This window comes from Hippopotamus amphibius, chromosome 5 (assembly GCF_030028045.1).
Source record: "Hippopotamus amphibius kiboko isolate mHipAmp2 chromosome 5, mHipAmp2.hap2, whole genome shotgun sequence".
NCBI lineage: Eukaryota > Metazoa > Chordata > Mammalia > Artiodactyla > Hippopotamidae > Hippopotamus > Hippopotamus amphibius.
Genome location: NC_080190.1, coordinates 155740482 through 155758051, shown reverse-complemented (window position 1 = coordinate 155758051; position 17570 = coordinate 155740482). Strand labels below are relative to the sequence as shown.

Here is a 17570-nt window from a genome sequence, read left to right as displayed (position 1 = left end):
CCCCATATTTAAAGTCTACCCTAGGTTTATAAAAGGCCAGATGGGTAAGCAGGGTGGGGTGCTACTTACCTAATGTATTTCATGTCTCACTCTACCCCTCACATACCCCATCATCCTCTCCCAAGAGCCCCCTAGAGCGTGTTCTTTCCTACCCCATCCCATCCCCCTGCAATCAGGACCAGCTCAGCTTGGGTTAAGGGAAACTGCACAAATGCATTTGCTTATTGTCTAACCAAATTAAACCAGTTTTTTGTTTTTTGTTTCACCTCAAGATGCTGCAAAGCCTTTGCTATCCTAAAATCTGTCATGACTTTCTGAGAAACGGATTTAGTATACACTGTCTCTGAGACTTCTTTACCCAGAACCCCTTGCTCTCTGAGCCCTGCTGACGTATTCTGGAACTCTTGTTTCCCTGCAGCACATTTTGGGAAGTGGACTGAAGCTTGGTAGCAGAGATAACGGAAAGAGATGTGTGAGGATAAAGCAATCAAATTTTCCTCTGTGACCCACTACTAGCTTGATTTGAAAAGAGATTTAATAGGGTTTTGAACAAAGACAATGGAACTATATTCCATAAGTATATGGCTTTGTAAAATGACTACTAAGGAGAGCTTTTTTTGGGGGGTGGGGATGGGGTGAAAATTAGAATGTGTTTGCTAAAATCTGGAGGCATTTTTTATGTTCATGTCTTGTGTGCATTTGTGTACCTGCATGTGTGTCATGTGAATCTCAGCCTAGAATAGGACCCTTAGGACAAAATAATTTTATTGAAATTAGTTTCAGGAATAAAGAGTGACTATCTGGGTAGCAGTGAGAGGGAGAGAGTTTCTTTCTGAATAAGAATCAATGTTTCTGCTATGTCTTGTTCACTGTGGTAGGCAGAAAAAGGCCCCTGAAGTGTTCACACCCCTAACCCCCAGAACCTGTGAATATATTACTTTATGTGCAAAAGGATTCTGAAGCGTGATTTAGTTAGGATCTTGAAGTAATGTAGGGAGATTATCTAGGATTATCTGGGTAGCCCAAATGTAATCACATAGGTCATTCAAAGCAAAGAATATTTCTGGGCTATATTCAGAGGGAGATATGATTATGGAAAAATGGTCAGAGAGATGCGATATTGCTGGCTTCAAAGTGGGCCACAAACTAAGGGCGGTGGGAAGTCTTTAGAAGCTAGAAAAGGCAAGGAAATAGATCCTCCCCTAGAACTTCCAGAAATGAAAAGGTGACACCTTGATTTTAAAACCCAGTGAGACTACATCAGGTTTCTGACCTACAGAACTGTAAGATAATAAATTTTTGTTGTTTTAAGCCACTGAAATTGTGGTCACTTTTTCAGCAGGAAGTAGAAATCTAATTCATTAACCTCTCCTACCCTCACCCTTCAGATTTCACTGTTCCATGAATCCTTCGCACGCCTGCAATGTATATACATTGACACTTCTCAATTGCTTTAGTTTATGGATACAGATTTGGTACCTTGCAGATAATATCAGAGACTGACTAATACCTACACCCAGAAGGAATAACTTGCAAGTCACAGAAGATGCTAACTGTAGCTCTGGAGGCCGTAACGCAACTACCTTATTTTACAGATGAGATAAGTTCATCTGTTTCTCCTATCCTTACCCCTCCACAGACCACATTTAAACACAACATAAGAGATTAGAAGCACAAAAATAGGAGATAATTAGTTCCATTCTCTGGGCTTTCATTTACACCACTACTCACTTATGTGTGTGTGTGTTTTAATGGAAAGTTCTGTCTTTTTCGTAGAATTTAGAAAAGAAAAATCTACTCCCATTCTCACTAACCCTTGACTGTCTCCCGCCTTGTATTTCTCACTCAGGAGACATGCCTAATTAACAGATAGTATTGTACCCAATCCCTGTAAAGATGGCATCGAGTTGACTTAGCCAAATGCAGAACAACAAACAATGAAAATATACATAAACAGAACCTTGGCTGCAGATTATTCCCTGGTGGGATCATTTGTCTTCAGCCATGATATATGCACAGTCTGATCTTAATCTTTATCCTAGGAGATTCTCTATTTTCCTTATGGATTCCCACAGAATCCAATACTGAAAAAATCATTTTGACCAAAAGAGATGTTGTAAATTTAAATACATAAATAAAGCAGAGGGATGACTGGACAACCACCCTGACTGGCTACAGCCACATACTCACAGGTGGTCCGAGGGCGCCTTGGGGTCCCATGCTTCCTGTGATCCCTGGGACTCCAGGGGCTCCAGGAATGCCCTAATAGACAGGAAAATGGAGCAAAGATGAGGACTCACTCATTCTCATCGAAAACAGCTAGCTCTCAAGAAAAAGCAACAAACACACAGAGTTAACCCCACCTCCTCCCCAACAGCACGTCTTCAGGATTCACTGCTCATTCCTGCTTCCAACTAATGTACCACAAAAGTAAGGAAGACAGTTTTGGAAAAGGCTCCACTCTATTGCTTAGATATAGTTCTTTCAAATCTAAGCCTTTTTTATATATAGTAGTGACATATACACACTACTATATATAAAATAGATTAATAAGGACCTACTGTATAGCACAGGGAAGACTACTCAATACTCTGGAATGGCCTACATAGGAAAAGAATCTAAAAAAGAGTGGATATATGTTTATGTACAATAGATTCACTGTGCTGTATGCCTGAAACTAACACAACATTGTAAATCAACTATACTCTGATAAAAATTTAAAAAGAAAAAAAATTCAAGCCTTATCTGTGTCTAATGAAAACTAGGACTGCCCTGGTGGTGCAGTGGTTAAGAATCCGCCTGCCAATGCAGGGGACATGAGTTCGAGCCCTGGTCTGGGAAGATTCCACATGTCGCAGAGCAACTAAGCCCGGGCGCCACAACTACTGAGCCTACGGCCTAGAGCTCGTGCTCTGCAACAAGAGAAGTTACTGCAATGAGAAGCCCACGCATGGCAACGAAGAGTAGCCTCCGCTTGCCACAACTAGAGAAAGCCCACATACAGCAATGAAGACCCAACGCAGCCAAAAATTTAATTAATTAATTAATTTTAAAAAACCACCTAAATCAATGCAGGTGATCTTACAGCAAAGTGGCTCAGAGAGAGAATAATCAAGCCACATGGATACATTATTTTTCAAGGATGCTTTAGCAAGAGCTCTATACCAAAGATGGCTGCCAAGGTGAAAGGTTTGGCAGTAGAAAATCTCTCAAAAGAAATGAATTGCTTTAGAGCAGAACTACATCCCAGCAGTTCCTGGAAATACTTACAATTGGCCCTGGTGGTCCTGGAGGGCCAGAGGACCCATCCTTTCCAGGAAAGCCCTGGGGGAAGAAAAACATGGTGTATCAACTATGCAGTTGCTTTATATGGCTTTTAGAAAAGGTGCACTTAATCCCATTTAATGCCTGGGGTGGGGGCAAGTCCTGTCATTTGCTCTGGACTTCCAAGGATTCCCTGCTTTTAAACCCTTCATGGGAATTGTTCTTGGCAAAGACTTTTGTGTCTGTTGGCTCTATGAAATTGTCCAATGTAAGAATTTTAGGTGTAAGAAATGCCGCTTGCAAACTTAAACAGGAACTTGTTTCCAGAAAGTGTTTTTTATTAAACTAAGCATAACAAGTGAGAAGGGCAATCACTTCTGGTCATTAATGCCCAGACAAAAAGACAAATTAGTGTCTTTCAGAACCTAAGGGAGTTTTGGGCAGGGAATCCCTGTCACAGGAATCTATATTACAAATTAGGAGTATTACAATATCTGCAACTCTACAGCTCGGCAGGAGCTGCCTGGGGGTGAATCTGGGGGGATTTCCTGCTGTAATAATACAGTTTTGACGGCTCAGTAGGTTTGCTGAATGTGTGTCATCACGAGTACATGTTTGCTTCCCTTTCCATGATGGAAGAGTTTAAGGCAGAAAGCAAATGATGTTCTTTACAAAAATATCTTCCTCAATTGTTGAATGTGTGTATGTGCATGTTATTTTTATGTCAGTGTTAAAAACATGGAACAGCTGGAGTGACTTACTCTCCAGTGGTTACCGTTCTTAATTGTGGGTGCTGGTCTTTCCAATGCAGTTAAAACCATAAGAGAGGATCTTCAGTCTGAATTTTATAATAAGTTTATAAAGTTTTGTTTAAGTTATTACCTTCTACTACATGGAAAAATGGACTTTTTATCTTGGGATTTTTTCCCTACAAGAATAACCCATTCTCATCTCAAGTCAACTCAAACCAACATCTCCTGGCTTCCCTGCTGCCTCTCCCAATTCCCTTTCTGAAATATGTGCCACTTTTCCAGTGAGCTGTCTTTTCCATTTATCTTTCTCATGAAAATCCATCTCCTTAGGGATCCCCATCCACATGCACATTATTTCTCCTTATTTCAAGGTATCAAATAAAAGAGAGTAAAGATGAGGCTGGAAGAAAGGAAATGGTGTGAGTTGGGAGAAAAGGTATGAAATGAAAAGTGGCGTGAAGAGGGGGTAGGATAGGTATGTAGGAAAAGCAATAGTCTGCACGGCCCTTTCATCAGGCTCTCAAGCTTGAATACTAGCAAGTCTTAAAACCAACTAAAGCAGAAGATTCTAGAACCCACCAATCCTCATGGTTTTCCTTTTCTGCCTTTTTGTGAGGTTCCTCCTGTTCCAGCAATTCTGTTAGAGCCACGGGACTGCGTTCTGGCCAATTCCAGTTCTGGCTCATAAAAATTTCCCATGGGTAATCCTCCACTTTATTTTCCCCTTCTTTAACAACTTTAGTGCCCACATGTTGCAGATCAAAGCATCCCAAGACAGAAAGACCCCGAGTTCCTAAATGACTGTATGGATCAGAGACTAGCCCCATCCCACCCCTCCTCTACCTATTCTGTCGATAGCACTGGATTGTGACCAAGCAACAGACTTTTTTTCTTTCATTTCATTTATTATGTTTTTTTTACTGCTTTAAACTGCTGAGATTTTAGGGGTTTTGTTATGACAGTTATCCTATACTAATATAAAAGCTAGTGTTTTTTTTTTCCACTACTTCTATTTATTCACTTTATTTACTTATTCAAAAATATTGTCAGAAAGCTGCAGTGATAGGCCCTGATACAGATTAAATTCTGCACGCACACGTACACACACACACACATCCTTCCTTGGATTTGCTAGCTAAACAACAAAAATTAATACTGACATAATTGAAAGAAATATTTTACATGGAGTTTAAAAATAGCATATCCAAGAAGAGGGCATAAAAAAATCAGAATATGTAAGAGAAAAACAGAATCTTAGAACTCCTCCAGCCCACCTCCCTCACACTATAAGTCAGAAAATTTGGGACCAAAAGAGATTAGGAGACCTTACCATTAAAAAAAATTTTTTTTAATCTACTATTATTTCCTAGATGAAGTTCATACAAGAGAAAAAGGGACTCTGAGCACATTCAATAATTTAAGAAGATATTTTTCAAACGACATCATTTGCTTCCTGCCTTAAAACTCTTCCAGCACTGGAGGGGAAGCAAATACACATTTGTGTGTAAGGGCACACATGATACACAGCCAACACCACTGCCCGGCAGTCAAAAGTGTAGCATTGCTGCAGGAAGCCTGCCCTGACTCTTCCACACTGTCTCCAGAGAGAGAAAAAATCTCAAAAAAAAGCAAGGGCAGTTTTATTCACAGAGGGAGGCATCCATGCATATTTTCTGAAACGAAAACTGCATTATTCCAAGGAAGATCTGCAGGAAATAACACATGGACTCCCCTCTCCCACTCATGTGGAAGGAGTTTACAAAGCAATGATCTGTCAGTGCTCTCCTCCATGGTGGCTCTGGAAGGATGCTCTTGAGAAAAGTTTTGAATTCACCTGATTTACAGACACCATGTGGACAGAAAGAGGATGGAATATCATTCTTAAGTAGGAGCTAAATTTGGCCAAGAGGCTGTTGCTTTTGTGTGATCAAATCAAAAGAGACTAGATGTTTGTTCACTCTGTGCTTTTCCACCTAAAGAGCATCCTCAGAAGCTGAGATTTATTTTTTTTGAGCACAGAAATTCTCTCTTGTTCACTGTTCCATTCCTAATATCTCCCCAGCACACAGTTGGCACAAAATAGGTACTAATAAAAAGTTAAACTTGAATAAAATTGAGGCTCCTGGAAAAAAGAGCTCTTATTTTCATGTTGAATAAATAAATATTAACTGTGAGTATCATTAGTCCGGAAATGCGTAGGGCAGGGGGAAGGGACTCTGGGAGGCCAATCTTGTTCGTCTTTGCTCTTGAATCTTCCACAAGCCTGGAGGAAAGGGATTGGGAGTTATCTAGCCTCGGAAGCTGAGATTTCATTTCAGTGACTATCTGAGAGGTGGTTTCCTAGAAGCAGACTTGATTGTTGTGCCTTTGGTTTGTGGAGAGAGTGTTCCTGGGAAAAATCTTTTAGGTAGTGAAGGAAGCAGGAGAGGGCAGGCAAAGAGGTTAGGTTAGAATTGGATTTCGTGGAAGTCTGGCTTCAGTCTGACCCCATGGGGAGCTCTGGAGTGTGAGTTACGTTTCAAACTTGCCCCACCACAAGGTTTTATATACCCACATCAGTTAGTCACTGACTGGAGCCAAGGTGGCATTTCCAAGGGTAATTCTCTGTAGAAGACGTAAATGTGAGTTGTTAGCAATCAAACCCATAGCAGCCGAGAGATGGAGTACACCTGCCATGTAAAGGGGCTCTGACCAGGGCACCAGTAGCATCCACTCCAGTGCATTTTACTCTAGCCCTTTCGTTTATGGAATGTCATGAATGATTACACATTTTTACATACAATAGTTCAAGAATATGGGCTTTCTTAAGGGTACTGTGAGTTTCTTGTTTCCCTCATTCCAAATTAAAATTTGCCTGCTATACCTGGTTATAATTAAAAGGATGTTAGGCTCAATATTATTTTAGAAACATAATGACAGCCCCTTTTCCCCCAATTCTTTCTAACCCTAAAAACGTTCACAATTTCATCACATAAGCAGTTTTATTTTTTAACCTTTGAATCATCCTTTAAATTTATCTTTGAAAGATTTTTTTTTTTTACTTGTAAACCTCACATTTGTCACATTATTAAAACACATTTGCAGAACTACTATGTGCTGGGCATTTTGCTAGGCTTTGGGTAGACAATGATGAACAAGAGAGTTTCTTTTCAAGGAGGTGATGGTTTTGAGAAAAGTCAACAATCGGAAGTAAACGACAACGAGCTATGATGATGGACTAGAGAGTTCCATGGGAACATGCAGGAAGGGCACCTAATCCAGGTGTGCGGGTACAGGGAGGGTTCACAGGAGAGGTGGATTTTAAGTCAAGGGCTCCAGGATGGCTGGGACACTGCATCACTCTCCCTGCTCAGGTACCACCATAGCATCCACATTACAGCCCATCCTCATGTGCCAGTCAACACTTAGGCAGGGCTCCGGTCCCTTTCTTCACCACTTCATCTCAGGCTGGGGAGCAATGGCAGCAGCTTTTTATATCAAAGCAATAAACTTGGTGAAGAGAAAAGCCATATGAAATGTCTGCATTTTACGAGGCAAAATAATTGGCAAAGTCTAGCTTTGTGATTCAGCTTCACTTTAATCAAAGCCTGCTGAACAGTTTTCAACCCTTAACAGCTAGAAATGGGTTTGTATTTCCCCAAACATTTCTAGATCTATAACTTTTCCATTTCATATCAGGAAGCCCATCTCAGCACATGTGTGTTTGTGGATTAAGCACTCTCATAAAAAAACAGAAACCTTTAATTAAGCAATGGGGAATGAATATTAGGGGACAGAAGATTAAATGATAAGCATAATGTAAGAATTCACTTAGACCGGCACATATATTTTTTAAAGCGCATAAAATCAGCCACCTACAAACAGGGGTGTTTTATAACATGAGTAGCTCCAATCATTTTTCCTTTTTGAGATTCCCACCTCAAAATATTAATATGCACCCACAATCCACATTAAAAACAATTTTTGCTATAAAAACTTGAAAGGCTTTTTATATAATTTGTTTTTGAAAACATTTGACTCTGAGCAACTTATTAAGTTATGGTTGGCTATGATTTATCAGCAAAAGGAACTCTATCCAAAACATGTTTTCCAAAATCACTGATGTTTGAATAAACACTAAATTTAACTATGGTTGAAATTAGCAAAGTGTAATGTTTTATAGACATTTAACTAATTTATTAATTTTCAGTTTTTCAGTTTTCCATACTCTAGAGCAAACACATATGCTTTTTACAGGTGGCAAGCATTTTGTGTAGGCTCTTAAAAAGTTTGTAGTTTCAAGATACTGTGTCTATGGCATCTAAAGGATGAAACAGATGTGTCCATAAAGTGTGTTGTAACTAAAATTAATGTCAGAAGCTAGCATATTTATGTTTATGTAGCTATCAGAAATAGCACTCAGAGCCAGTGACTTGGTTATGACATTCACATCCATGCTTTCCTTGAAGCTGCGATGGTGAACCACAGACACGAACCGTAATTGGCTGAAACACGGTCCTTTGATGGACACCACACTCTCAGGTACAGTGGGATCTGTAAGCAGCTGGCATCTGATGAGTTTGTTGAAAGGGAACAAACTCAAGCAATGCGGACTAAAGAAACACTTGGAGGAACTCCCGCTGCACAATTTCAACCCTGAGAGCAATGGCAAGAGACTAGCATGGCAGTTTGCCATACGAAATAAGGCTGCTACTTGTGACTAAGGATTAAGACCAACCACCAGATTAAGAAGCCAAGGAGCAAAAAGCCACAGACTCTGTAAACACTGGCCCAGGTTAGAGATCCAAGATCAGTCCTGAGTGTGATACCATATTGAGTCACACTGGGAAATTTTCAGTCACACACACACATACAAACACACACACACAGTATGTGTGTGTGTATATATATATGTATATATAAACAAATACATATTTTATATATGTGCACAATACACTATGTTTTAAATGTACAAATATATATATTACATATATAAGTTAAATGCATATACAGAAGTATAAATGTGTATGGTTTTAGTAACCTGCAATGGTAACTTCAGTGAATTACAACAATAATATTCTACCCAAGAAATTACTTTGACGCATAAAGGGCTTAACATAACATACTATCCAGTGATTCTAAAACCTAGCTGATTATTAGAATTATTAAGCTTTTTTAAAACTGTACATGCCTAAGTCATACCCAAGACCTTTCGTATCTGAATCTTTAAGGCTGAAGCCCAGGAATCTGCGTATTTAAAAAACAAAACACAAAACGACAACTTGGTCATTTAAGTTGTGGAACTGCTGGTTTACAAATATAAAAATGTCTGGCCTGACCCCAAAGGACAGCATTAGAATCAGAGTGCAAGACCGATATCATGTGTACCCTGTGCCCCAACAGAAGCTTCTTTAAAGCCAGTAATAACATGAAACTAATTCCCTAAGTGATGGTTCACTACCCAAGTAAAGGTAAAAAGTAATCAAAGAAATATTCTTATGTGTGAACAATCAATTTCTACATCATCAAGAAAGTAACCCAAACTGGGGTCTTCTGACCAAAAAATGCCAGGTGAGATATCTTCAGTGACAAAGTCCTGCTTATTAATATCTTTACTGGAAGAGCTGCCCATATTAACAAAATTCCACATTAACCTTTAACATAATTTTGTGGAAAGAAAGAGTGCAGTATGGGAGCCTGAGAGATGGATTATAACCCTGGCTGCAATGCTTGCTAGCTGTGTGGCATTGTTTGAGTTACTTCAACTTTCTGAGCTGCAGATTCTTCGTCTGTATAATGGGATAACAGTGCCTAGCATTTGTGGCTATTCTGAGGATTGGAAACATAACATCTATAAAGCACTGCACTTAAGAATCAATGAGAGTGGCTGTTGCTCTTTTTATTAAAATAATCTGCCAAGTCCCAATTGCATATACTGTCATCACTGTGGTTGACTGGGAGAATGTTTTCCTGGGATTTTGTAAAAAACTGCCTAGACCCACGAAAAAGAAAATCATATCATTCTCTCCACTAGCTTTGTGATGGTTTTTACATTTCCTCTTCTGGAGGAGGAAGATACTCAAGGGGATAATTACCACGAATCTTAGTATTTAACAAAATATTCCTTAGACGGATCTCTCATCATTGTTTGACATTTACGATAGGAGTTAAATCCAGATCGTTGACTCAAGTTCAATTTTTCAAGTATGTTTTAAGTCCAACTCACTTTGATGAAGTGGGACATTCATCACAAATATGGCCTTTGTGTACATCAAACCCACATAAAAAGGAAACGTGTTCCAAGCATCCTTTCAATGTGGACTCCAAGAAAATTAAGCAACAAGAAGCCACTTGCTCTTTCTTTAGACTTTTTTCATAGTTCATTAAACTTTTCTAAGGTCCCTTAATAATGTTAAGGACAGGCCTTACCAAATATTGTACTGTCCTGACTCATTAGGTCTCCACTGAAAATAGCGAATACTCGTATCAGCTAAAGTTGAAATTTTACATAGAAATTCTTTATATGAATTAATTCCCACAATAGCACTATGCAGTCAAATATTATTTTTTCCACTTCATAGATGAGGAAAGTGAGGCTTGGACTTTTTAAGTAACTGGCTCACTATCATGTTTAGGGTTCAAACTGAGGTCTGGCTAACTGTCCAAGTCTCTGATATTTACCACTGTGCCATCCTGCTTCTCGTAACCACACAAGTTCAGCAGAATTCATAAGTAGAACTTTTAAACAGTATTTCATCTTTTACAGATGAAAAAGGAAGGTTGTGGTTATGGCATGAAGACGGGAGATGCAGGGAGCGGTAACTTGGGGGAAAGGAAGCATTCCAATTTCAGTTTACTTGGAATTTTAAAACTAGCACCCTTGGTATAAGGGGGGAATTACTATCTTCCAGGTGCCATAAAATATATATCTTCTGGTCATTTTTATTTCTTTTCTCTCTAATTTTTTATAAAACCATATTAAGAATTGGAAAATAAAAACAATTTTAAAAGTTTCTATTTGGAGTGCTTTGACAGAATGCTGGTGGTCTTGGATACAAGTGAGCCTCAGAATTAGAAAAGAGGTAGTTTTTCCTTTCTTTGTAGTTCTTTCTTTCACTTCTTATACTTACCATCCATGTCTTGCCTGTTCTTCCTGGTTTCTCTAAGGACCACCTGGATGTCTAGGGTGGGGGTTGAGAGGTCCACCCTATATCAGAGGAACCCAAAGATCACAGGATAGACTCTGGGGTCACAGACACCAAGAAAAGAGGAGGAAGGTGACAAAAGGGAGACGGCAAAATTGACAGTGGAAAAGAAAGATGAGATGAGGATGATGTTGGTAGGAATGACTCAGAATGAAAACTGATGCCTGAATACATTCGGCTGTTAAATCTGCACTTGCACTGTTGCTTTATACAGTGTGGTCCAGCCTTGTGCTCTACTGGCTTCCCAGCAAGAGGCTGGCTGAGACCAGTTCAGTGAAGAAGTCCAATTTTTGCTGGACTTGCTCATGGCCTGACGCCAAGGGTTGAATACGAGCTGCCTCTACAAGTCAAATATTCCCCTTGGGAAAAGCCAGAATAAGCTAGAAACATTAGAAAACACGTTTCCTGTTTAAAGAGGAGATGCTTAATCTTCTATTATTCTCTGCTAAACTCTCCCTCCTTGCAGACTGAATGAAGAAGTGACACTGGCACTGGCTCCAGGTAAGGGATGCTAAACTTTCCCTAAGCTAATAGTCAAGGGGACGATCCTAGCTTTGGGCTATGAATTCTTAAGTCTCAATAAGAAAAGACAAAGATTAAAAAAAAAAAAAAATGACCAGTTAAGGACTAAGCCCATCACTTACAGCACACCTTACTCACCTACTCTCTGTGACTCCAAGGAGCTAGAAGCACTGATTAGACATCATCATGCATATTTATCCCAGCTTCCACCTTCTTTGCCTTGAGTGGGCTTTACTCACTTAGGGTCAGAAGAAATAAGGCACAGTAACGGGAAGTGATATCAGTGCTGGGAGTAAAGAAAAGACAAAGTAACCCTGCCTTCTTGATTACCTGGACAGTTTTCTGGAAGTGGCTTCTCAGGCATTTCAGCAGTAAGTTGCATCATCCAATGTGTTTGCTCTCAGTCTGTTCTAGGCCATGGTTGCTATTGTCATTATTATTATTATTATTATTATTATTATTATTATTATTATTATCTTTCTGAATGCAACTTTGCCTTTTAGGATGGCCTAAGGCAGAGCAGGAATAATCGTACGTGTTTGTCCTTAGTTCTCTTTCAGCAATTCCCCCTTTCTAACCAGAGAGACCTGGACCTCAAGGAAGGAGCGTCACATCTGAGATCTGTTCCTACCACTATGAAAGTTGGTCCTGGACCTCCCACTGTACAATCCTGCTAAGCAACTATCTAACTTTAGACCTTTTACTTTCATTAAGCCCCCACATACTTGACTAAACAGATCAGAGCCACCTAAATAACTGTTTTCACCCATCTTTCCTCGCATCTTGACTGTCTCTGATGAAGACCCGTTGGTTTTCCTGGCCCTAGGGAAGAGTCATGCTCTTGACTCCACTTCATCCTTCTACTTCTTCCAGGCTGATGATGTACAAACTGCCTCCTTTAGCTACTGAAAGTCTCTCCCCTTCCAGATCCTTCCCTTCTGGAGGTGGTAATGGACAATTCTCTCTAGCCGAGCACAGTCCGTGGTACATAGTCTGTACTCAATTTAGGTATGTACTCAACTAATATCCTATTAAATAAGATCTTAAGATACTGAAAACTATATATATGCAGTCTCTCCCTCAAGCAGGGCAGCCGTGTTACACAATTCCGGGAGGCACCACAATATTTTATTCTGTGTTCATGGCGCCCCCTAGAGTTGTCTCATGGCGCTCCCTAGAGTTGTCCACTGGAATAGTATTGCCCTCAAATATCTTTTCTAAAGCAATTGCCATAGGATTTGCAGAATCTTTTTTTTTCTTTAACATGGCTCTATAAAGAATGAGTATCCTCTGGAAACCAGTTTTAAAAAGCAATTCCATTCCCATCCAATAATTTTTCAAAATAGGAATTAGAGGGGCTTCCTAGGTGGCGCAGTGGTTAAGAATCCGCCTGCCAATGCAGAGGACACGGGTTTGATCCCTGCTCCAGGAAGATCCCACATGCCGTGGAGCAACTAAGCCCATGCGCCAAAAAAAAAAAAGAAAAAAAAAATAGGAATTAGAGACACTTGAAAGTTTTACCTCCAAATTGAGGGAGAGAGGGAAATAAAATCCATGTACAGATATATTAACACTTTATTACACTCTAAGACTTTTTATCCTATAGAATAAAGCATGTTTGGAAGAATGGCAAAATATTTATAAAAATTCTGTGTTGGTATATCGGTTTTAAAAGAATTCCAAACCCAAATAATCTAGACACTAATCCAATATGTTTAGCAAGTTCTGTGCCAAGACTAAACTCTATGCATAGATATATCAAGTAAATCCACTGAACCAAATCTTTAGAATTGCTGTTTTCAGAGCTTCAGGAATCATGAAGAAATCTAGGTGTGTAACCACACAGGAACTTAGCCTAAGCCCTTTGCCAAAACATATAAATACTTTTAGACACTCTTTCCACATGTACAAGAAATCTACATAAATCTAACTTTTAGAGAATGCCACTTTTAGATACATTCACCTGGACATGCTTTACCGACTAATTCCATTTGATGGATAGAGACTAAACTGAGATTTTAAGGAAATGAAAGTTGAATGTGAAACCAAAAAAAAAAAAAAAAAAAAAACCCCAACATGGAAGGAATTTGAATTCACATAGCTACACTCCTATAGAAAAAATGATTTCCTTGTTCTTGAGCAGTATAGCTAAAGGCAGCCTTGTCTGAGTAGAGAAGTGTGTCTTCCAGCTAATCATTTGCTAACCTACTGGGTTAGTTGTCCCTGGAAAATACCAGTGAATGTCACCAAATGTGTTGTCCTTTACTGGATTGGATCTAAGTGGTGGCCACTATATACAATTCAGTCTTGAGAGAAACGGTAGCTGCCCACCTGTCTACATCGGTGACATTTTAAGGAAGATTGGCCTCTCTTCCTTGCTGAAAATGTAATGACTTCCTGTTAAAGCTCAGAATCCTTGATCTGAAAAAGTAATAGATGATGTGAGTTTGTGTTTACTTCTTCGGTTTCGTCTCTTGACAATCTCTCCACACCTAGGTGTGTGCACAAGTGTTCACTTGTGCATGTACACAAACACACACACACACACTGCACTCTAATCTCCAGCCATGCTGAACTATGTACCTTAATGGAGATGCCCTACCTTTTCCTCAACGCTACTCCTTTATACACCATATATGTTGTTCTCTCTACTTGCAATAGCTTTCCTTTTCTCATGTATCTGGTTAATTTCTATCTCTTAGCTGAAATCCAGTCTGTTTTCCCTGACCCTCCAAGTCAGGCTTAGTTATCTATTCTTTGTGCTCCCATAGGGCTCTGTCAATACTCCCGTTACAGCATATGTTTCTTATTTGGTTCTATTTCCCCCAATAAGCTATAAATTCTTTGAGAACAAGAACCTCAAACCTGCCTCAGTGAAGACATGTTAACTAAACAAACTCTAGATGTTAACTCCTCCCTCAGCCATCCTTATACTTTCTTTTATTGCTGTCCACTTGAACAGGTTCCAAGAATTGATAATTGATGCATATTAAATAAATGGAGACTCTTATAGCTTGTCAAATAAATTCCAATTCATATGATTCTTGATCTCCTTTAGGTTTATTCCTTGAGAATTTGAAACAACTGGAAAATCTGTTAGACCAATGCACACAATTCAGTGCAAACTATATTCAGGTTATGGGAACATTCAGAAAGAGGTTTGATGAAAGTTTCTAGGTTTTGAGGAAAGTTATGGACATGGAAGAACACCAGTTAAGAGAAACAGATGCAGAATCAGTAGAATGTAGATAGATAGGAGGAAATATAAAGGAACAAACAAAAACAAAGGCAAAAAACACCTGGTTTGATTTCCTTGCAACAACAAACTTGCCAACAGCAAAGAATGACTTGGTGAGAAAATCTACTGTGCTCATAGCCAGTCTTGGGCAAGTCCTTACCCTTTGGCCTGGTGAACCATCGCGTCCTGGTGAACCAACACTTCCCGGGATGCCCTAGATAGAGCAAGGACAGGAAAGTGTCAGAGTCATAGAGACCGATTACCCCTTCACCCAGCTTCCCTGAAATAAATCAAGGCCTCCAAACACACCTGACAGCGTAAAGGTGAGGCCTTCCTGACTGAGAATTCAGAACCCAGAAGTTATTCACCAGAAGGGAAATAAACGTCCCCCACCAGGACGCACCCATGGCAGCATCAGCAGGACCCTCAAAGAGGGCTGAAGGTAAATGAACACAGGCTAAGTAACGGTCCTCAAGCTAGAAACCACTCATTGCCAAGATCACAGCTGACTTCAAAAGCTACAGTCTTCTTTTTTCTTGGCAAAGCTCTAGAGCTGACAGCAATGGACTAAAGAAATAAAAATAACACCTGAGGGCCAGGAAGTCCGGTCTCTCCTTTCTCTCCTTTTTCGCCCGTCATTCCCTGAACATCCAAAAGGACATGGGGTTAAGTTCACATAGGTAAATAGGTACATTCTTATTTTAGCCTTTTCTTTTTCTCCACTGATTCATTTAACATTTTCAACATGAAATTGCTTTCACACTAACATCCAAATACAGCATATTTTCATATAAGCTATACCACTTATGCAAGCATGTCTACGGAGTGGAACATTTATAGAGCAGAATAGTTTAAACACAGCGTATACAGTGTGATATGGCTATGCTCATACTGTAAATATGTGAGAGGTGTCGAATATTTCAGTATTCTTTATTGTTTAGATTTTAAAGCTTATGTCTATATATATTTTTGTTTTGTTTTGGCTAGAAATTTATAAGAATGGAAAAGCAAACACAGTACCTGGCAAGTAGCAAGACCTCAACAAATACTTAGTAGTAGTAGTAGTGATTATACAAACTGGTATGTTAATGCTCTCTAAGATGTGAAGATAACTCTGGAAAAGAAGACTTCTTAGCTAGGGAGACACAATCATATATGCACAGAACGATTGCTAAAAATGTGCTTAAAAGCATCATGCTTCAAATACGAATTACAGAGACGAGTTTTATTCCTTAAATCTAGATCCCTCTAGCAAGATTAATGAAAATCAGTGAGTGGAATTGAATTTGTTTTCAACAGTACAAACAGCTCATACAAAGAAATGTGGCTGTAGAGAGTATACTGTCTACAACACAAAACTCAGAGCCCCCCACTCTGAGGCCTGTTGAGAAGAAGATCAAAAGTAAATGGCTTTGGTGAATCTATTTCCACAGTTACTAAGGATACAAAATGAATAACTTAAATTTGTATACCATTTGTCACCTTCTAGATTTTATCACACCTACTAAGGACTTAGTCAAACAAGAAAAAGGGCCATACATGTCAAGCCCTGCTTTCTTTTCTATAGACAAATTATCTGTGGATATACCTACTCCTTAGGCACACAGCTGTTGGTAAAAGACCCCCTTCGCTGGACAAAAAGTTGGCTAATAAATGAACTCTCAATCATTACTTTCATTTCTCAGTTCTTATTCTTAGGGGTTGGAAGAAGCTGAGGGTTATTATTAAGGCACAGAAGACAAGAGGTCATTCGATATAACTCACGGAGAAGTGATAACAATAAAACCCATCCGAATGTTTACACACAACTCACAGGCATTCCTTGAATGGACAGACCACTTGGTCCTTGGGGTCCAGGGGGACCCTGAGGTCCTGGAGGGCCTGTTTCACCCCGAGGGCCATCTGGTCCCTAGAAGGCAAGAAAGTCATCCCAAAGGTAAGTTAAACCCTCTGGTACCCAGAAATATCTGCTAACCAGATATTTCTGCTTACAGCATTTATAAATTTAGTTCATTAAATAATTTTTCCTAAGACATAAAGCACTCATAGGATAACAAGACACCAAGCCTTAGATGATTCACCTCCCGGGCCAAGTGTCATCAGTAAGCCAAAAGAGTAAACACACAGTAGTTACTGCAACTTCATTTATTTATTTTTGCTTCCATAATTAGGAACCTTGTGCCAATTATGTGAGTAACTAGACCCCCCCACACCTCATAACAAATCCAAAAGATAAAAGTGATACAAGACCACCCTCTTGGTCTATGAAGGTGCACACTATCCAACCAAACTACAGTCTCTCCACCTTCACTACTGCGAACCATCTGTCTCTGGGACACGCTTCTGCATTTACTGACGACATTGCCTCCCTTGTAGCACATAAGAGATGGAGCCAAGACATCAAGTCTCTGCCTGAGAAAATGTGCCACAATCTCAAAAAATAAAACAAAACCAAAAAAGAAGAACCCTTACAGTCTGAATTCTGAGTTGGGTAGTACCTGATTAATTATCTTCAGCCTTCTTTCATTTATCTCTCTCCTGCCCGCCCACCCCACCCCCCCGTAGTCTCTCTTACCTTGCTCCACTTGTTTCCAATTTTCTAGTTAAAAA

The 17570-nt window shown here is 39.6% G+C and overlaps 1 protein-coding gene across 3 annotated transcripts in view; it reads right to left on the bottom strand.

Moving 5' to 3' along the window:
* The window catches only part of COL14A1 (collagen type XIV alpha 1 chain), a 220584-nt gene that overhangs the window by 33928 nt on the left and 169086 nt on the right, over positions 1 to 17570 (bottom strand). For all 3 annotated transcript variants that reach the window (XM_057734080.1, XM_057734079.1, XM_057734081.1), the window contains exons 38-42: positions 16774 to 16869; positions 15549 to 15602; positions 15121 to 15174; positions 3271 to 3324; positions 2191 to 2262 (exon numbers count right to left, since the gene is read on the bottom strand). In XM_057734080.1, the coding sequence (XP_057590063.1) occupies positions 2191 to 2262; positions 3271 to 3324; positions 15121 to 15174; positions 15549 to 15602; positions 16774 to 16869 (330 nt within the window). The remainder of the gene's footprint in view (positions 1 to 2190; positions 2263 to 3270; positions 3325 to 15120; positions 15175 to 15548; positions 15603 to 16773; positions 16870 to 17570) is intronic.